General features: G+C 45.7%; 1 protein-coding gene across 1 annotated transcript; it reads right to left on the bottom strand.

The window, feature by feature from the left end:
• Window positions 1-654: 654 nt before the first annotated feature.
• abt1 (activator of basal transcription 1) lies at window positions 655-22334 on the bottom strand. The gene is made up of 3 exons (XM_080196051.1): window positions 21921-22334; window positions 20746-20921; window positions 655-1346 (listed from the first exon to the last, which is right to left on the bottom strand). The coding sequence occupies exons 1-3, from the start codon at window positions 22309-22311 to the stop codon at window positions 999-1001; spliced, it is 915 nt and encodes a 304-aa protein (XP_080052177.1). The 5' UTR covers window positions 22312-22334; the 3' UTR covers window positions 655-998.
• Between the last annotated feature and the right edge of the window lie 173 nt (window positions 22335-22507).

Here is a 22507-nt window from a genome sequence, read left to right on the forward strand (position 1 = left end):
TGTCCTGGGATGCATAGGTTAGAGGGATTAGTGGGTAATTGTGTAGGATATGGGGATAGGGCCTGGGTGGGATTGTGGTTGGTGCAGACTCGATGGGCCAAATGGTCTCTTTCAGCACTGTAGGATTCTATGATAAGTTTGAAAAGTGCGAGGGGCAAGGTTTAAAGGGGATGTGCGAGGCCATTTCTTACACAGAGGGTGGTAGGTACCTGGAACCCACTGCCGGGGAGATGGTGGAAGCAGTTACGATAGTGACTTTTAAAGGGGTGTCTTGACAAATGCATAAGATGGGAATAAAAGGAAATACAGTTCATAATGGGTAGGGGGTTTTAGTTCAGTTGGGCAGCACAGTCAGTGCAGCCTTGGAGGGCCGAGGGGTCTATTTCTGTGCTGTAAAAATATTCTTTGTTCATACAGCAGCCGGTGGATGCGGCCAACATCGGCTCTGGAGGAATAACTTTCTTTGTTAACTGACTGTGAAACTTGAGGCTACAGATGTAATGGTAACAAGCACCGTTGGAGGTTAGTGGACACAGTCAGTTAACAAAGGAAGTTATTTCATGGTCTAAAGGTCTTGGAAAACCTACTGAATCACTATCATTTTGTGACAACCTTTGGGCTATGTCTGTAACAGAATCAGAACAGATTACTGTGTTCACAACAGGCATGGGTTTATTCAAACTTAAATATATCAATGCTTTGCAGACATCAATCCATGACTGGAGTGCTGTGTATTTTCACACACACATCACGGAACCTAGTTCCAGATGCCCGAACGTGACAGTTCCTCAAGACCCCAATGCCCTCAGACCTGCCATCGTGCCCAGTTTGGCTCACAGTGTTTGTGGGCAAATGTTTGGTATCACATACAATGGACTGTAGAGGAGGATCTGCAGTGTGGATGTGAAGTGGATGCCTTATTGGCAATGAACGCTGCCTAGAGAGAGAGCAGGGTTTGCCTCCACCTTGAGCTGGAGTCCATTACCCCTAGAAAGGGCCTACTTCTGTGCCATTGTAGAGTTGAAGATCTTGCCAAGAAGTGAAACATTGGACTGGGATTTCCTGTGGCGTTCAACTGCCTTCTCAGGTTCCAGTGCTTTGCTGGCTTGGATCTCCGCCTCAGTTGCCCGCTGATGGAAATGCCAGTTCTTTTCTTGCCACTCTTGCCCCTTCTTCCTCTTCAATTCTTGCAGCTTCTCCAGGCCTTTACCCTTCTCCACATTCTGAAGGAAGAAGTTGGTCTCACGCTTAGCCTGGGAAACTTCTACCCGTAACTTCTGTCGACGAACCAGACTCTCATAAGCCAGGCGCTCATTCAGGTGAGTCCACCTGAAGCGGTGCAGGTACTGTCAGGAACAGAGACACACACATATTCAGCAATAGTGGAAGCTAAACTGTGACATTCAAACCCAAAAACAAGCTCAAGAGCACAGAGAAACTCTCCCTATTGGAACTGTTACGAAGATTACAAACATTAGATGAATTTAGTTAGATAGATAACAGCATTAATAGAAACAGGCTTTTACTACGGTGCAGATCAGTGAGTTCAGGGGAAGGAGCGATATACTGGGAGCTACAAATCTCCAGAATATGCTGGTTGATTCATGCCACTCTGGTGTTTGCTTTACATAGAGGGTCTTGTCCTCAGATCAGGAGTTGGCCAGCTCACCACTCCACAGAACAAATCCTCGGTACACATCATCTTTAGCTCATCCTAAAAGAACTGACACTGAGCCACATCAACTGACCAAAATCTTTGTCAAAGAGTTGGATTTGAAATGTGATGAAGAGGCATTGAGAATTTGTCCATGTGGCAATTAGAAAGATTACAGACAGGCAACAGGATCTAGATAGGATCTAGATAGGCTGGGCGAATGGGCCATGAACTGGCAAATGGAATTTAATGTTGGCAAGTGCGAGGTGGTCCACTTTGGTAGGAATAATGGTAGGAAGGACTATTACTTACGTGGAGAAAAACTGTAGCAGGCGACGGTGCAGAGGGACCTCGGGGTCCTTGTGCATGAGTCACAAAAACCCAGCTTGCAGGTGCAGCAGGTGGTCAGGAAGGCAAATGGGATGCTGGCCTTCATAGCGAGGGGGATTGAATATAAAAGTAGGGAGGTCTTGCTGCGGCTGTATAGGGCATTGGTGAGGCCACAGCTAGAGTACTGTGTGCAGTTTTGGGCGTCATACTTACTCAAGGATATTTTGGCCTTGGAGGGAGTGCAGAGGAGGTTTACTAGGCTGATAATGGAGTTGAGGGGGTTGAGCTATGAGGAGAGGCTGAATAAACTAGGCTTGTACTCGTTACAGTTTAGAAGAATGAGGGGAGATCTCATTGAGACGTATAAGATGATGAATGGGATGGATAGGATAGAGGTGGAGAGACTCTTCCTGCTCAGAAAGGACAGTAGGACTAGGGGGCACAGCCTCAAGATAAAGCGGGGGGCGGTTTAGAACGGAGTTGAGGAAGAACTTCTTCACTCAAAGGGTGGTGAATCTCTGGAATTCTCTGCCCGTTGAAGTGGTGGAGGCTACCTCGCTAAATATTTTTAAGACGCGGGTTGATGAGTTTTTGATAAGAGAGGGGATTAAGGGTTATGGGGAGAGGGCGGGAATGTGGAACTGAGCCACGACAGATCAGCCATGATCTTATTGAATGGCGGGGCAGGCTCGAAGGGCCAGATGGCCTACTCCTGCTCCTATTTCTTATGTTCTTATGTAACAGGGAGGTCAAGGAAGCAGCTGAATACAAAGGGACAGATTTTAAAATCAAGGAATTGGGAATTACACTGTTAGACGCACAGTTGGGAGGGTAATAGGTGGTGCAAAGAAAATTGCTCAAATCGGAGAGCTGGTGCAGATATGCTGGCTGAATGGCTTCCTTCTACATAAGAACATAAGAAGTAGGAGCAGGAGTAGGCCATCTAGCCCTTCAAGCCTGACCCGCCATTCAATAAGATCATGGCTGATCTGAAGTGGCTCAGTTCCACTTTCTCGCTTTCTCCCCATAACCCTTAATTCCCTTGCCTACCAAAAACCTATCTACCCATGTCTTAAATATGTTTAGTGAGGTAGCCTCCACCACATCAACGGGCAGAGAATTCCAGAGATTCACCACCCTTTGAGTGAAGAAGTTCCTCCTCAACTCCATTCTAAACTGCACCCCCCCCCCCCACCCCCCATCTTGAGGCTGTGCCCTCTAGTCCTGCTGTCCTTTCTGAGCGGGAAGAATCGCTCTACCCCATAGTAATCATTTGCATAGTAATCTGCATAGTAATCATTTTATGGAGACACTTCCAAACCAGCAAAAGGTAAGTCGGAATGTATAGGCTGATGAGTGAACAGAACTTTGGATTTGGCAGAAGAATTTTGGATGCATTCAAGTTGATGGTGGGTGCCAGGTGGGAGGATGGTCAGGAAAGACTGGAATAGTCAAATCCCAGAGGTAACAAATGTGTGTGAAATGAAGATTGTGCAGGATTTATGACACATCAATGGGGAGGCAGTAGCATAGCAGACTAATATTCCAAAGGCCTAGGATAATGCATGTAGTTGGGCAGAATACAAATTCAATTAATAATATTTTCAATATAAAGCTAATCTCAGTAATGATCACCAAGAAACTGTAGCTGACCTTTGTAAAAACCCAGCTGGGAAGGAAATCTGCTGTCATTACTTGGTCCGGCCTACAACGTGACTCCAGACCCACAGCACTGTGGTTGAAAAGCCTATTCCTCTGCTGTACTGTTCTATGTTCTATGAATCTTAACTACTCTCTGAAATGGCCAAGTGAGACGCTCGGACTTTTCATCATTCACCTGGAAAACCAAGGTCCTCTTCCAACGAGAAGAGCAAAACACCTCACCCTCCATTAAGATCAAAGCCGAGATCCTGGAAAATGTGGACCATTCACTCAGAGGGTGGTGGGCGAGTGGAATCGGCTGCTGTCGGTGGTGGAGGAGGCAAATTCAATAGGGTCTTTTAAGAGACTTCTGGATGAGTACATGAGACTTAATACGATTGAGGGTTATAGGTAAGTCTAGTAGGTAGCGATATGATCGGTGCAACTTGTGGGCCGAAGGGCCTGTTTGTGTAGTTTTTCTGTTTCTATTTACCAGATCTTGTTTGGGCAAAGGCAGACATAAATAATGAAATTCATCATCACATCCAATGTCCTTCTGTAATGTGTTGCGGTCCTCCTCACAATTTGCGGATGTTGTCAAATTGGAGAATAGTCAATAAAGAAATTGTGTTTATGATTCCAAAGTCCAAAAGGTGAAATGTAAATTGTGGACAGCAGTGATCCTAGCACTAATTCTTGTGGTACACCATTTCTCACTTTCTGCCACTCCGAACAATCACCCTTTACTCCCACTCAGCTTCCTGTCATGAAGTCAGCTGGCAATCCATTCTGTCACTTGTCCCCTGACTCCACATTCTCTCCCGTTACTCATCAGTCTGTTCTAGGCACTTTTATCAAAGGCCTTTTGAAAATCCAGACATGTTACATCTACTACATTACCAGGGTTAGCTCCTCAAAATATTCAATAATATTGACCAAGTAAGATTTTCCCTTTTGATATCCATGCTGACTGCTCATTATTATATGCCATTTCTAAATGATTTATTCTCTGCATCAGTAAGGATGCCATTATATTTCCCACCACTAACGTTAACCAGACTGGTTTATAATTCCCCAGACAAGTTCTGTCCCTCTAAAATATCAGAATTACACAGATGTAATATAAATGTACATTAGATTACCAGTATTCTTTCTGGGATGAGTCCTTTCTTGAGCAAATTGTGGGGTGGTGGTGTGGCTAACACTCCTGCTCCATAGCACTAGGGATTCAAGCCTTGGGTGACTATGTGGAGGTTGCACTTTCTCCCCATGTCTGCGTGGGTTTCCTCTAGGTGCTCCAGTTTCCTCCCACAGTCCAAATAGTGCAGGTTAGGTGGATTGGCCATACTAAATTATCCTTTGATTATATAAAATGTGTAGGTTAGGCGGATTAGCCATGGTAAATGCTTGGGAGCACGGGTCTGGATAAGATGCTTTTTTAAAAGAGTCAGCGCAGACCTAAAGGACCAAATGGTCCTCTTTGGTAATGCAAGGATTCTATGGTTCTATGTGGAGCAATGCCCCTGCTATATCTCTCGGAACTCTTTCAAAATGCCTGAGCACAAACATCAAATTCTGTCTTGGGTTTGGTTTTTATATTGGGTTTAAAGTGCAGTTTCTTGAAGAACTGTCAGGCATTTGAAGAATTCTGTGTACTTATCACAAACATGGCACAGTAGTTAGCACTGCTGCTTCACAGCTCTAGGCACCTGGATTCGATTGCCAGCTTGGGTCACTGACTGCGTGGAGTTTGCACATTCTCCTCGTGTCTGAATGGGTTTCCTCCAGGTGCTCCGGTTTCCTCCCACAGTCCAAAGATGTGCTGGTTAGGTAGACTGGCCATGCTAAATTGTCCTTTAGTGTACTAGGATACTTAGTTTAGAGGGATTAGTGGGTAAATATTAGGGATATGGGGGTAGGGCCTGGGTGGGATTGTGATCAGTGCAGACTCAATGGGCCGAAGGGCCTCTTTCTGCACTGCAGGATTCTATGATTCAAACATGTTTGCTTCACATTAGGATCACTGATTCACTGCATGTTCTTACCTTTCAAAGTATAATACAGTTTCAAAATTATTTTCACCTCAAAACACCAACTAAGGCTGCAATAGAAACATAGAAGATAGAAGGAGGAGGCCATTCAGCCCTTCAAGCCTGCTTGTTGTGTAACCATTAGTGCTTTTTTCCTCTTTCACCTGGACAAGGTGAACATTTTAAAATATTTATATTATACCTTTAACTTAGTAAAATATCCCAAAAAGTGCTTCTTTCAGCTTTTTGTTCGCCTCTCAATTAGATAGTCTGGATCTTAGCTCCATTTCGATTCTTACCTGAACAAAAATCTATTCAGTTTTCTTTATTCTTTCATGGGATTTGGGCGTTGCTAGCAAGGCTAATATTTGTTGCCATCCCTAATTGCCCTGAACTGAGTGGCCACTTCAGAGGCAGTTGAGAGTCAACCACACTGCTGTGGGTCTGGAGTCACGCGGAGGTCAGATCAGATAAGGATAGCAGATTTCCTTCCCTAAAGGACATAGGGGAACCAGGTGGATTTTTTCAACAATTGATGACCGTTTCATGGTCATCATTATTGAGAAGAGCTTTTTGTTCTAGACTCATTTAAATGAATTTAAATTCCATCAGCTGCTGTGATGGGCTTTGTCCCCACAGCATTAATTTGGGCCTCTGATTAGAAATAAAGTCAGGTTTACAGCACAGAAAGAGGCCCTGCACTTGTGCTAACCATCAAGCCGATCTACTTTAATTCCACTTTCCATAGCCTTATATGCTGCAGTGTTTCAAGTACTCATCTAAATGTTTCTTAAAATTCCAGGATTCCCACCTTTGCCACCCTTTCACGTGCTGAGTTCCAGATTCCCACCATCCTCTGTGTGAAAAACCCCCTCTAAATCTCTTATTCCTTACCTTAAAATCAGTGCTTCCTGGTTATTAACCCCTTCTTCTCCAACCCTATGTCCATCATAATTTTGTACTAGTCCAGTGGCAGTGCCATTATGTCCTTCCTACCTACCCCATGTCCCTCAATTTTGTACTAGTGACAATACAATTATGCCACCATTTCCCCATCTTGTTTTCAATTTTGATTTAAAATTTTGTGTTCCAGCACTTTGTTTCCAAATTTTTACTGTGCTGCGTGAAGATGCATTTCTTGACATCATCCTTCATTGGCTTAGCCCTAATTTTGATCTGGATTTGTCCACAAATGAAATCATTTCTCTCTAACGATCTACCAACTCATTTCATAAATTTCCTCAGTCAGATCTTAATCTTCTATACGTAATGAAAAATAAGCCTACTCTAAGCAGCTTGCTCTCATAATTTCACTTTAGACCTATTACGAACTTGCACTGCACACCTCCAAGGCCATTCTAAGGGCTGAGATGGATCTGTCCAATACTCTCTACAGTGGTAACATAATTTCCATACTTAGATAAAACCGTCCATTAGGTCTTTTAAATTAGTTTTTGTACTTGCTCGCTGGTTATAATGTTCTCTCTGCTTGGATCCCAAAATCATTCTCAAAACCGGAGGATTGGAGGATAGCGAATGTTGTCCCATTGTTTAAGAAGGGGAACAGAGACTTCCCCAGGAATTATAGACCGGTGAGTCTCACTTCTGTTGTGGGCAAGGTTTTAGAAAAAATTATTAGGGATAGGATTTATAGTTATTTGGAGAGTAATGAATTGATTGGAGACAGTCAGCATGGTTTTGTAGCGGGTAGGTCGTGCCTTACGAACCTTATTGACTTTTTTGAGAAAGTGACCAAAGAGGTGGATAGGGGTAAGGCAGTTGACGTGGTATATATGGATTTTAGTAAGGCGTTTGATAAGGTTCACCATGGTAGGCTTCTGCAGAAAATGCAGATGTATGGGATTGAGGGTAGTCTAGGAAATTGGATCAGGAATTGGCTAGCAGATAGGAGACAGAGGGTGGTGGTTGATGGTAAATATTCGTCATGGAGTTCGGTTACGAGTGGTGTGCCTCAGGGATCTGTTTTGGGGCCACTGCTGTTTGTAATTTTTATTAATGATCTGGATGAGGGTGGATTAGTAAATTTGCTGATGACACCAAAGTCGGAGGTGTGGTAGATTGTGAGGAAGGGTGTCATAGTTTGCAGGGAGACTTAGACAGGTTGCAGAGCTGGGCCGAGAGGTGGCGGATAGAGTTTAATGCGGAGAAGTGTGAGGTAATTCACTTTGGTAGGAATAACAGATGTGTCGAGTATAGGGCTAACGGGAGGACTCTGAATAGTGTGGATGAACAGAGGGATCTAGGTGTACGTGTACATAGATCCCTGAAAGTTGGGAATCAAGTAGATAAGGTTGTTAAGGCGGCATACGGTGTCTTGGCGCTTATTGGTAGGGGTACTGAATTTAGGAGTCGCAGCGTCATGTTGCAACTGTACACAACTCTGGTGCGGCCGCACTTGGAGTACTGTGTGCAGTTCTGGTCCCCACATTACAGGAAGGATGTGGAGGCTTTGGAGAGGGTACAGAGGAGGTTTACCAGGATGTTGCCTGGTATGGAGGGGAGGTCCTATGAGGAGAGACTGAGGGATTTGGGGTTGTTTTCGCTAGAAAGAAGGCAGCTAAGAGGGGATCTTATTGAAACATATAAGATGATTAGAGGTTTAGATAGGGTGGATAGTGATAGCCTTTTTCCTCAGATGGAGAAAGCTAGCACAAGGGGGCATGGCTTTAAATTAAGGGGGGGTAGTTATAGGACAGATGTCAGGGGTAGGTTCTTTACCCAGAGGGTGGTGAGGGATTGGAATGCCCTGCCTGCTGCAGTTGTAAATGCGCCTAGTTTGGGGGCATTTAAGAGATCCGTGGATAGGTTTATGGACGAAAAGGGATTGGTTTAGATTAGTGGGTCATTGTTTTTTAACTGGTCGGCGCAACATCGTGGGCCGAAGGGCCTGTTCTGCGCTGTAATGTTCTATGTTCTAAACCATAGTTTTTTGTTATTCGTTCAGGGTGTGAACTCTGCACTCAGAAGTATCATAGAAACCCTGCAGTACAGAAGGAGGCCATTGAGTCCATACTGACCACAATCCCAACCAGGTCCTATTCCCATAACCCTCATTTACCCTGGTAATCCCCTGACACTAGAGTCAATTTAACATGGCCAATCAACTTAACCTGCACATCTTTGGACGGGGGGGGGGGGGGAAAGAGAGAGAGAGAGACAGAGACAGAGACAGAGGAGAGAGAACCGGAGCACCCAGAGGAAACTCACGCAGACGTGGGGAGAAAGTGCAAACTTCGCACAGGCAGTGATCTGAGGCTGGAATTGAACCTGGGTCCCTGAAGCAGCAGTGCTAACCATGCCATCCCATTCTACTCTGAGTATTAGTAACTTGTAAATAAATCTGGATTTGGTGAAGGGACATCGGCTTGTGGGGGCGAGGTAAAGCATGATTCTTGAAGAAACTCATTTGCAACAGGTGGTGTAAGTAGGGGTAAGCCATTCCTATGCATCGTGCCTTTATTTGGAAGACAAGACCCGTTTCAACCCTGCCAAAGACTGGGTAAAAAGTCTGACAACACCAGGTTTTAGTCCAACCGATTTATTTGATAGTAAACTCAGAAGCTTTCGAGGGGACTCCCTCTTCGTCAGGTGAATGGAGAGATCTGGCCTCGGACAGAGCATATAAAGCACAGACAGTTTAGAGATTACTGATTAGAATGCGAATCTTTACACCTAACCTGCTGTTCAAGTCCTAAAGTGGCCGACAATGTGTGTGGAAGGAGCACTGATCACAGGTTAAAGAGATGTGTATTGTCTCCAGACAGCACAGGTGAGTGAGGTTTTGCAAACCCAGGCAAGTCACGGGGGTTACAGATAGTGTGACGTGAACCCAAGATCCCTGTTGAGACCGTCCTCATGTGTGTGGAACTTGGCTATCAGTCTCTGCTCAGCGCAGAGTCGCTGAGCAGAGACTGATAGCCAAGTTCCACACACATGAGGACGGTCTCAACAGGGATCTTGGGTTCACGTCACACTATCTGTAACCCCCGTGACTTGTCTGGGTTTGCAAAACCTCACTCACCTGTGCTGTCTGGAGATAATACACATCTCTTTAACCTGTGATCAGTGCTCCTTCCACACACATTGTCGGCCACTTTAGGACTTGAACAGGTTAGGTGTAAAGATTCACGTTCTAATCAGTAATCTCTAAACTGTCTGTGCTTTATATGCTCTGTCCGAGGCCAGAACTCTCCATTCACCTGACGAAGAGGGAGTCCCCTCGAAAGCTTCTGAGTTTACTATCAAATAAATCGGTCGGACTAAAACCTGGTGTTGTCAGACTTTTTACTGTTTACCCCAGTCCAACGCTGGCACATCCTCATCATCAAAGACTGGGCCCAACAAGTGGAATGCATGAGTTGTGTTTTTTTTCAGGCAAACAATATTATGGCAGATGAAAAACAACAAGCAGTTCTTCTAACTGCCTGCAGGGCTTCAACATTTGCTATCAGAGTTAAACTTTCCCTGAGGCACCAGATACTAAAATCTTTCAAGAATTGACTAAACAAGTTAATACCATGACCCCAAGTCACCTGATTCTGAGATAATATCTGTGTTACTGGCATCCCAAGAGCCAGAGCAATTGGTTATAGGTTTCTTAACTATGTTAAGATGACTATTTGAAGCATGTGAATTTAGCTTAACTCTTAACAAGATGTTTAGAGACCATCTGGTATGTGGGATTAATAGTGTAACTATTCAAAAACACCTATTAGCCGAAACTCAAATGGATTTCAAACCGGCGCTACGGCTGACCTTATCATCGGATAATGCTAAAGGGGAGCATGTGAGTTGCAAGCCATTCCAATGGAAGTGAACACCCACACCTGTTCGACTGAGTTCAGGGACCACCGCTCGAGTGCGGGCATTTACAGTCACATTCACGAAGCATCCAGATACATGTAACTACACGTTTTGCCCAAAGCACAGTCCCAAAGCAAAGCCAAACTGCAGTCCAAGTCCCTTCAGAATTCCATTTGGTAGTGCATTGTAATTGTTGCCAGTATGCAGAGTCAAAACAGCAAAGGAGCCCTACAAGACCTACGTTCAGAAAAACCATAGGACGGTCTCCAGGAGAATTCACACCCTGGAAGGTCCACTTACATTTGACTTAGGACAATTAAATTGCTTCCGATTTGGACATCGAAATGCAATCAAGATAAATTTGTGGTTAAATAGCATTTGGTATTAATTGAGGTCAATACTGGTGTGGCGGCTGTATTGATTGGTCAGAGAATCAGTGTTCCAGAAATTCATTCTGGATTCCAACCCTCAACTTCAATCAAGACCTCAGCAAGATGGAGGTCCAATGCAGGGAAACCTTTGCAAATTGTGGGTACAACCTGTCACTGTCTCCTATGAAATGCAACTGGTTCAGTTACCAGTGATTGTAGTGGAGGGCTCAGGGCCAAGCCTAATAGGGCAAAACTGGTTGCAAGAGATCCACCTAGATTGGCTCTAAATCTTTTAGCTAGCAATTGGCCATTTTAGTTAAGTCCTGCTAAAATATCCTGGAGGTTTTCTAGGAAGGTCTATCAAAGGAGCCAAGGCGACCTGACATGTTGAATAGGAAGCAATTCCACGTTTTTGCAAGGCCCTTATGGGAAAAAGTTGAAACTGAAATCTAGAGTTTGGAACACGAAGGGATCATCAAACCAGTCCAATCTGCGGAATGGGCTGCACAGGTCGTACCAGTTTTGAAGTTGGATGGATCAGTCCGGGGATTTTAAACAAACGCAAACTGTTCCTTCGCAGCTGTTTAAAAACCAATCCCTTGGATCAAGAGCTTGTGAGCGGCTTCGTGGCAGAGTGCTGAGCACTGCTGCCTCACAGCACCAGGGAGCCAGGTTCATTTCCTGATTTAAGTCGCTGTCTGTGCAGAGTCTGCACATTTTCCCCATATCTGCATGGGTGTCCTCTGGGAGCTCGAGTTTCCTTTCAGTCTGAAAGACATGCAGGTTAGGTGTATGCATGCTAAATTTTCTCTCAGTGTACCCGAACAAATGTGGCAATTAGGGGATTTTCACAGTAACTTCATTGCAGTGTCAATATAAGCCTACACATGACACGAATAAATAAATTTTAACTTTCTATGCAAAGTTGGCAGCAGCACTTTTGTTTTCAAAACTTGGTACAAGTCTCATGTACGTACAATTAGAGGTATTCAACAATTCACTCAAAGGCCTTTATCAAAACACTAGATTGCCATTTGGGATATCATTATCCTGTGCAATTTTCTAACAAATGATGGAGAACATCTTACAAGGTTTACCTCAAGTAGCTATTTATCTGGATGGTGTCCTCGTAGCAAGAAAAATGAATAGGAATGTGGGGAACCTTGAAGGTCTAAACTGATTTTTCCAAGGCATGCATGCACCTGTGGGCAGCATGGTGGTAGCGGTTAGCACTGCTGCTTCACAACTCCAGGGACCTGGGTTCAATTCCCAATTTAGGTCACTGTCTGTGCAAACGCCACACATTCTTCCCATGTTTGCATGGTTTTTCTCCAGGTGCTCCAGTTTCCTCCTACAGTCCAAAGATGTGCAGGTTAAGTTAATTGGCCATGGTAAATTGACCCTGATGTCAGGAAATTAGCAGGGTAAGTGTGTGGGGTTACAGGAATAGGGCCCGAGTGGGATTGTGGTCAGTATAGACTTAATGGGCTGGATGGCCTTCTTCTGTGCTATAGTGATTTTACGATTTGAAAAAATGTGTATTTCAGGTCCCCCAGAGATACCCTCAGCTACAGAGTAGACAAGTCTGATCTAAACCTTCCAAAAGCAAAATGCAAGTGATCAAAGGCACCCATGTCTATCCAAGAGCTAAAATCATTTCTGGAGTTAGTACCTTGTTATGGGAAATTTATACACAACCTTGCCTCCATCCTGGTCTCATTACACCAACTACTAAAAAAGGTTCAGCTTTGGGAGTGGGCTTCCAGGCAATCCTTGGTTTTCAGTAAAGTAAAACAACTTATCCTGTCTAACATTCTGACATGTTATGATCTCAGGAAAGAATTATACTGATCTGCAGCATCTCCCCATATGGCACCTGATATTGGCATATAGGTGGCCCAACTAAGAGGAATGCCCAATTGAGTATGCTTCCAGAACCTTGCCATTTGTGGAACGCAAATACTCCCACATTAAAAAAGGGTGGTGGTAATATTTGGAATTCAAAAATTCCATTAGTACTCACATAGGTAAAAATTCATTTATCACAGACCACAAGCCACTACTGGGACTGCTTAGGGAGGACAAGACAGTGCCAACCAAAGCTATGGCCCAAATCCAGCAGCAGGCTTTATTACTGGCAACTTACAATTAATGATTAGAACACCATCCAGGAGCCAAGCAGGCAACGCAGATGCCTCAAGTCGGCTACTGTTAGCAGACAACTCACTGGTGGTACCCCCAATGGGGGAGGCAATGATGACAATGAATGTTTTGGTAACTCTACTAATGGCAGCAAATAATAGTTGGCTGTGAACTTTAAAAGACTTGTGAAATTGAAACAGCTAGTACAGACTGAGGAAACAAAAAGGCTATTACAGCCCATACTCCCTCCATACTGGAGCCGGTGAGAGCAGCTGATTGTGGAAGATGGCATACTCCCATGGGGCTCCTGAGTTGTTATCCCGAGTCAGGGCCACCATCCCATCATGGCCACCCAGGAATGACAAAAATGGTGGCCAAGCATGGACATGGACATAGCCGCATTCATGGATCAGTGTCAGTAAGGGCAGAAGCATCACCAGCAGTTCCCCTGCATGCTTGGCTATTCATGATGTGGAGATGCCAGCGTTGGACTGGGGTAAACACAGTAAGAAGCTTCACAACACCAGGTTAAAGTCCAACAAGTTTATTTGATAGTAAACCCACAAGCTTTCAGAATGCTGTTTCTTCATCAGGTGAGAACTTTCCACTCACCTGACGAATATATCGACCTACATATACGAACCTGACCTACATATCGACTATGCGGACTATCCATGTGTTCAATGGTAGATGCCCATTCAAACTGGATGGACATACACAGGGTGAATTCAATCAAACACAAGAACGATAGTTGAGAAACTTTGCGCCTATTTTCTACCCAAAGGATCCTACCATCCCCCACACCACACCACCACCAGCCAATAGAGACACCTAAAGGCAAGAGATAATTTAATTAGAATGGCACTGAGTGATTACAAAGCACAGTCAACTCAAGGGCAGGATCAGTTTTGTACGAAGTCTGCACAGGAGATACCATTCTACAAAAACACATTGACCACTTAAAAGCTGGAATGATCTATACACAACACATCAAAAGTCTCAGAAGAAATTCCACAACCTGATGGCTCCTGCTTTCTGCCTCCGGTCATTGAAATCTCAGAGTCTCAAATGGACATTGTAGATGTAACTGCATCATGAGTGTCCGGGTTACAGGCACTCTACGTATACTCTGTACTGGGAAGTAGCTGTCAAGTATTACTAACTATTGTAAATAAATCTGGATTTGGTGAAGGGACACCAGTCTTGTGGGAGTTAGTTCAGTGAGCTGCCTTGGACCTCTGACTCGCTGGACCATTTCAAAAGGAAGAGTCAATTACTTTGCAATTTATGTACAAAATGGCCTTTGAACATTGTCAGAAGAATCTAAGTGCCCTTGTTATCTCATTGTTTTGACGAGTTCATTGGCAAGTCTTCAAGTCCTGTCTTCAAAGCTGAATCTTAAAACAAAACACGTTTACCTTTTGCAAGACTGGTCTGTTACACTCTCTCTCATTAATTGTTACTACATTAGAATAGCTGTCATGATTTATTTATTAAGTTTCATTTTTTTGTTGATCACTTACCTTTAGAGTATTTTATACCTCTCTTTAAAAAAGAATGCTAACTTTCTGTCAATGCCATTGCTATCTCTTTCATTTCTTATATTTTCTATACCTGTTTTTGATTCCTTCACAGGATATAGCATAATGTTCAGAATTACAAGTACTATAATTTGTGATATCACTAATTCCATCTGAAAGAGTCTAATCCTTGGATATAATTCTACATTGGCAGCCACCTTCCAAAATTCACGATTTCTTACAGTTTAAATGCATCCCTCCACCCTTTTAATTTCCTGGAGCAGCTATATAATATACATCAATGATGTCTGAGTACTGTGATTTATTGATTTCAAGCTAAACAATAGGGATTGTTTGTAATGGGTATTCACAATGAGGTATTGCCCTCATGGCTTCATCCTCCAATATTAATTTTACCAGCACCTTGGTTAAATTATGGTGGTGTATGACACATAAGAACATAAGAAATAGGAGCAGGAGTAGGCCATCTAGCCCTTCGAGCCTGCCCCGCCATTCAATAAGATCATGGCTGATCTGTCGTGGCTCAGTTCCACATTCCCGCCCTCTCCCCATAACCCTTAATCCCCTCTCTTATCAAAAACCCATCAACCCACGTCTTAAAAATATTTAGCGAGGTAGCCTCCACCACTTCAACGGGCAGAGAATTCCAGAGATTCACCACCCTTTGAGTGAAGAAGTTCCTCCTCAACTCCGTTCTAAACCGCACCCCCCCCCCCCTTTATCTTGAGGCTGTGCCCCCTAATCCTACTGTCCTTTCTGAGCAGGAAGAGTCTCTCCACCTCTATCCTATCCATCCCATTCATCATCTTATACGTCTCAATGAGATCTCCCCTCATTCTTCTAAACTCTAACAAGTACAAGCCTAATTTATTCAGCCTCTCCTCATAGCTCAACCCCCTCAACTACAGCATTAGCCTAGTAAACCTCCTCTGCACTCCCTCCAAGGCCAAAATATCCTTGCGTAAGTACGGCGCCCAAAACTGCACACAGTACTCCAGCTGCGGCCTCACCAATGCCCTATATAGCCGCAGCAAGACCTCCCTACTTTTATATTCAATCCCCCTCGCTATGAAGGCCAGCATCCCATTTGCCTTCCTGAACACCTGCTGCACCTGCAAGCTGGGTTTTTGCGACTCATGCACAAGGACCCCGAGGTCCCTCTGCACCGTCACCTGCTGCAGTTTTTCGCCACGTAAGTAATAACCCTTCCTACCATTATTCCTACCAAAGTGGACCACCTCACACTTGCCAACATTAAATTCCATTTGCCATTTCCTGGCCCATTCGCCCAGCCTATCTAGATCCTTCTGCAGACTCTCCACACCCTCCGCACAATTTGCCATTCCACCAATCTTGGTGTCATCAGCAAATTTCGACACCCTACACTCGGTTCCCTCCTCCAGATCATCTATATAAATGGTAAATAGCTGAGGCCCCAGCACCGACCCCTGGGGCACTCCACTAGTCACCAACCGCCAATCCGAATAGCACCCATTGACCCCCACTCTCTGCCTCCTATTTGACAACCAATCTTCTATCCACGCTAACACCCTATCCCCAACTCCATGTCCCCTGACCTTCTGCAATAACCTCGTGAGGTACCTTGTCAAACGCCTTCTGAAAATCAAGACAGACCACATCCACCGGCTCTCCTCTATCCACCGCCCTAGACACATCCTCATAGAACTCCAGTAAATTTGTCAGACACGACTTCCCTTTAACGAAACTGTGCTGCGTCTGCTCTATCAAGCAATTCCTCTCAAGATGCCTTGCTATTTCCTCCTTGATGAAGGATTCTAACATTTTACCTACAACAGACGTTAAACTAACCGGCCTATAATTCCCTGCCTTTTGCCTGGCACCCTTCTTAAACAACGGCGTAACATTAGCCGTTTTCCAATCTTCCGGCACTTCCCCGGAATCCAGCAACGTCTGGAAAATAACCACCAAGGCATCCACTATCACCTCCGCCATTTCTTTCAGAACCCTCGGATGCATTCCATCTGGTCCTGGCGACTTGTCCACAATCAGCCCCTCCAGTCTGTCGAGCACCGCCTCTCTAGTAACAGTAATGTCATTAAGACCCTCCAGTCCTACCACATTTCCATCTCTAACAAGAATGTTTTCTTCTATCATTATGTTTTCTCCCTTGGGGTTATACAAAACAATATTTGTGTGATAGAACATTGTCATCCTTACCATCATCCTGACTTCAGTCATTATAACACAATATTTCCCTTCATCTTCATATCCATTCCTCCCTTCTCCGGTAATTTTAATATTCGTTTTGCAGTTTAGGGAATTATCATCCAGAACAAATCCAGAGGTTAGAATAGTCTGTTGTCTTCTCACTCCATGTGATTCATCTCAAAGACCCTCCAGTCCTACCACCTTTCCATCGCTAACACCTGGCAAATTATTCACGTCCTCCTCCATGAAGACCAAAACAAAAAAGTTATTCAAGGCCTCAGCCATTTCCCCATCCCCTACCACTAAGTCCCCTCTCTCATCCTCTAAGGGTCCAACGTTCACCCTAGCCAGCCTCTTCCTTTTTATATATTTATAAAAACTCTTGCTATCCTTTTTTATATTAAGCGCTAGCCCAGCTTCGTAATTTCTCCTACCCTTCTTTATCAACCTCTTTGTCAATCTTTGTTGACATTTAAACCTCTCCTAATCCATGGTTGTTGCATAAGGTTAAATCTCATAGGATGCCAGGGTGAAGCAGCTAAATGGATACAAATTGGCTTGATGGCAGAAACCAGAGGTTGTAGAGGGTTGTTCTTCAAATTGGAGGCCTGTGACCAGCAGTATGCCTGTGGGATCAGTGCTTGGTCTACTTTTATTTGTCATTCATATTAACGATTTGGATGAGAATACGGGGAGCATGGTTATTAAGTTTGCAAATGACATCAAGATTGGTGGCATAGTGGACAACAGTGAAGAGAGCTATCTCAGATTGCAATGGGATCTTGAACAATTGAGCCAGTGGGCTGACGAATAGCGGATGGAATTTAATTTAAGATAAATGCGAGGTGATGCATATTGGTAGACTGAACCAGGGCAGGATTTACTCAGTTAATGGCAGGATGCTGGGGAGAGTTACAGAATAAAGAAACCTAGGAGTACATGTTCATAGCTCCTTGAAAGTGAAGTCACAGGTGGACAGAGTGGTGAAGAAGACATTCAGCATGCTTGGTTTCATTGGTCAGAACATTGAATACAGTAGTTGGGATGTTTTGTTGAAGTTGTACAAGACAATGATAAGGCCACACTTGGAATACCATGTACAATTCTGGTCCCTTATTATAGAAAGGATATTATTAAACTATAAAGAGCAGAAGAGATTTACTAGGATGATACTGGGACTTGATGGATTGAATTATAAGGAGAGGCTGGATAGACTGGGACATTTTTCTCTGGAGCATAGAAGCTCAAGGGTGATATTATAGAGGTCTATAAAATAATGAGGGGCATAGATAGCTAGATAGTCAATACCTTTTCCCAAAAGTGGGGGAGTCTAAACCTAGCGGGCATAGGTTTAAGGTGAGAGGGGAGACGTACAAAGTGTCCAGGGGGCAATTTTTGCACAATGAGTGTCTGGAACAAGCTGCCACAGATAGTAGTCGAGCTGTGTATAATTTTGTATTTTAAAAAGCATTTAGAACATAGAACATAGAACATTACAGCACAGAACAGGCCCTTCGGCCCACGATGTTGCGCCGACCAGTTACAAAACAATGACCCACTAACCTAAGCCAATCCCTTCTCGTCCATAAACCTATCCACAGATCTCTTAAACGCCCCCAAACTAGGCGCATTTACAACTGCAGCAGGCAGGGCATTCCAATCCCTCACCACCCTCTGGGTAAAGAACCTACCCCTGACATCCGTCCTATAACTACCCCCCCTTAATTTAAAGCCATGCCCCCTCGTGCTAGATTTCTCCATCAGAGGAAAAAGGCTATTACTATCCACCCTATCTAAACCTCTAATCATCTTATATGTTTCAATAAGATCCCCTCTTAGCCGCCTTCTTTCCAGCGAAAACAACCCCAAATCCCTCAGCCTCTCCTCATAGGACCTCCCCTCCATACCAGGCAACATCCTGGTAAACCTCCTCTGCACCCTCTCCAATGCCTCCACATCCTTCCTGTAATGTGGGGACCAGAACTGCACACAGTACTCCAAGTGCGGCCGCACCAGAGTTGTGTACAGTTGCAACATGACGCTGCGACTCCTAAATTCAATCCCCCTACCAATAAACGCCAAGACACCGTATGCCTTCCTAACTACCTTATCTACTTGACTCCCAACTTTCAGGGATCTATGTACACATACACCTAGATCCCTCTGTTCATCCACACTATTCAAAGTCCTCCCGTTAGCCCTATACTCGACACATCTGTTATTCCTACCAAAGTGAATTACCTCACACTTCTCCGCATTAAACTCCATCCGCCACCTCTTGGCCCAGCTCTGCAACCTGTCTAAGTCTTCCTGCAAACTATGACACCCTTCATCACTATCTACCACACCTCCGACTTTGGTGTCATCAGCAAACTTACTAATCCACCCAACTATACCCTCATCCAGATCATTAATAAAAATTACAAACAGCAGTGGCCCCAAAACAGATCCCTGAGGCACACCACTCGAAACCGAACTCCATGATGAATATTTACCATCAACCACCACCCTCTGTCTCCTATCCGCTAGCCAAGTCCTGATCCAATTCCCTAGATCACCCCCAATCCCATACATGTGCATTTTCTGCAGAAGCCTACCATGGTGAACCTTATCAAACGCCTTACTAAAATCCATATACACCACGTCCACTGCCTTACCCCCATCCACCTCTTTGGTCACTTTCTCAAAAAATTCAATAAGGTTAGTAAGGCACGACCTACCCGCCACAAAACCATGCTGACTACCTCCAATCAATTCTTTACTCTCCAAATAACTATAAATCCTATCCCGAATAATTTTTTCTAAAACCTTGCCCACAGCAGAAGTGAGACTCACCGGTCTATAATTCCCGGGGAAGTCTCTGTTCCCCTTCTTAAACAACGGGACAACATTCGCTGACCTCCAATCTTCCGGTACTATACCAGAGGCCAACGACGACCTGAAGATCAGAGCCAGAGGCTCTGCAATCACTTCTCTTGCCTCCCAGAGAATCCTGGGGTAAATCCCATCCGGACCAGGGGACTTATCTATTATCTATTTAGACGATTATGTGGGTAAGATGGTATAGAGGGATATGGGCCAAATTGCAGACAATTGGAACTAGCTTTGGGGTTAAAAAAAAGAGTGGCATGGACTGTTTAAGAGTAACTTAGACAGGCACATGACTGGGTTGGAGATGGGTGGATATAGGAGATTGTTTTAAATAAGGGTCATTAGCATTGGGGCATCCCTGGTAATGTAAATGGGTATGGTATGATAATAATGTTTTTCTCTTTTCATTCACAGGTTTTAAGTTGGTCCACCCGTGTCCAACGAGGGGCATACACGCGATGGGTCGTACTGAAACTGCTCTTGGTTGTTCAGGATTGGCCTAGTGCTTCATGTCGTTAGTGTGTGCCTAAACTGGACAAGATACTGGGCAAGACGACAGCTCAGTGACTATCGCCGATTGCTGTGCAGACACATGGATTTGGGCCGGTGTCTGAGGGAGTTTGCACATTCTCTCCGTGCTTGCGTGGGTTTTCTCCGGGTGCTCCGGTTTCCTCCCACACCCCAAAGATGTGCTGTTAGGCTGATTGGCAGGAATAAATTGTCCCTAAATCAGTTTCCCTCAATCTGGATGGCCATAAAACATTAGACAGGGGTCGTGGGGGGAGAGGGGGACTGGTGGTGTTGAGACAGTGGCGCAGGCTCGTTGGGCCGAAGGGCCTGTTTCCCGGGCTGATTTTGTTCTTTGTTTCCATGCTGTAAACCTCTGAATTGGTGTGTGGCTGGAATTGCATGGAGGCCAGGCCAGGTAAGGATACGAAGTTTCTTGTCACTCAAAGTTATTAGTGAGCCAAGAAGGGATTTTACAACAATTCAGCCTTTTGGTGGGTCACCATAACTGAGACTATCTTATGATTGATTTGTTTAATTAATTGTATGTAAATTCCACAGTCATTTTGCTGCACACCTGCATTAAAATCCAGTAAAGTAACTACTCTTTATCTTACTGCCACTTCGAGTGTACTCTTGCTCACCTTCATGTTCCACAAGTCGTCGCGGAAGCGGCTACGCTTGCGTGTTCCCATTCGAGTATTGTGGAGACTTACGGCCACCCTTTTGGCTATGGCTTTGTCCTGGAACTCTACCCAACCCTCGCAGGACTTCTTTGTCCTCCATCGCTTGTTCTTTTTGAGCTGGGATCTCCGTTTACCTGAAAAAGACAAGGTAACGATCCTGTCACTGCAAACTGCACCCATACAAAGCCCTGTCCCGGGTATTCAGCTTGTGCCCATCCCCTTGATAAACAGTGGTTTTTTTGGGGGGGGAAAACAGAGAAGGGAGCGGGGAGGGGGGAAAACAGAGAAGGGAGCGGGGAGGGGGGAAAACAGAGAAGGGAGCGGGGAGGGGGGAAAACAGAGAAGGGAGCGGGGAGGGGGGAAAACAGAGAAGGGAGCGGGGAGGGGGGAAAACAGAGAAGGGAGCGGGGAGGGGGGAAAACAGAGAAGGGAGCGGGGAGGGGGGAAAACAGAGAAGGGAGCGGGGAGGGGGGAAAACAGAGAAGGGAGCGGGGAGGGGGGAAAACAGAGAAGGGAGCGGGGAGGGGGGAAAACAGAGAAGGGAGCGGGGAGGGGGGAAAACAGAGAAGGGAGCGGGGAGGGGGGAAAACAGAGAAGGGAGCGGGGAGGGGGGAAAACAGAGAAGGGAGCGGGGAGGGGGGAAAACAGAGAAGGGAGCGGGGAGGGGGGAAAACAGAGAAGGGAGCGGGGAGGGGGGAAAACAGAGAAGGGAGCGGGGAGGGGGGAAAACAGAGAAGGGAGCGGGGAGGGGGGAAAACAGAGAAGGGAGCGGGGAGGGGGGAAAACAGAGAAGGGAGCGGGGAGGGGGGAAAACAGAGAAGGGAGCGGGGAGGGGGGAAAACAGAGAAGGGAGCGGGGAGGGGGGAAAACAGAGAAGGGAGCGGGGAGGGGGGAAAACAGAGAAGGGAGCGGGGAGGGGGGAAAACAGAGAAGGGAGCGGGGAGGGGGGAAAACAGAGAAGGGAGCGGGGAGGGGGGAAAACAGAGAAGGGAGCGGGGAGGGGGGAGGGACAGATGTCTAGACAGAGAGACTAGTGGGAGGGAGATGAGTGTCAATGCTACAAATGGGAGACTCGATGGGGGCTAGCAGGGTCCTGAAGGGCCGCACGGCCGATCTGTTGCTCCCTCTCTCACCGTGCTGCTGGTTAATCTCCTGGATGTAAACTCTGCCCACCTCCCCGTAAACACTCAACATACTCCGGAGTTGGCTGGGACTCAGCGCCGGGGGAACGAAACCGAGATACAGAATCCCGGGGACGGGGACCCGGGCTTTAGGAGAGGCCGAGTCCTGCCCGGCCACCGGGGCCTCATCCCCCCGGGGAGAGGCCGACTCCTGCCCGGCCGCCGGGGCCTCATCCCCCCGGGGAGAGGCCGACTCCTGCCCGGCCACCGGGGCCTCATCCCCCCGGGGAGAGGCCGACTCCTGCCCGGCCACCGGGGCCTCATCCCCCCGGGGAGAGGCCAACTCCTGCCCGGCCGCCGGGGCCTCGAAAACACCGTCACAGAAACGATCTCCAGCCGCCATTAGCGAGACACCGCGGCCCCGCAATCTGAATATATATAGGGAGAGACCCCGGAACCTGAATAAATAAATAGAGGCCAAGACCTGCTCTGTGTGTGTGTGAGAGAGAAACCCCAAACCCTGAATACGCGGAGTGTACACACACGTGTAGATAAAGAGAGAGAGACCCTGGACCCTGAATAGATAGAGAGTGGGAGAA

Source organism: Carcharhinus amblyrhynchos, chromosome 9 (genome assembly GCF_965287045.1).
Source record: "Carcharhinus amblyrhynchos chromosome 9, sCarAmb.v2.hapA, whole genome shotgun sequence".
In the NCBI taxonomy this organism is placed as follows: Eukaryota; Metazoa; Chordata; class Chondrichthyes; order Carcharhiniformes; family Carcharhinidae; genus Carcharhinus; species Carcharhinus amblyrhynchos.

Coding starts and splice junctions, on each gene's coding strand:
- abt1 (XM_080196051.1), bottom strand. CDS start 22,311: ATGGCGGCTGGAGATCGTTTCTGTGACGGTGTTTTCGAGGCCCCGGCG. Junction 20,922..21,920: donor GGAGATTAACCAGCAGCACG/GTGAGAGAGGGA, acceptor TGTCTTTTTCAG/GTAAACGGAGATCCCAGCTC. Junction 1,347..20,745: donor ACGACTTGTGGAACATGAAG/GTGAGCAAGAGT, acceptor TGTTCCTGACAG/TACCTGCACCGCTTCAGGTG.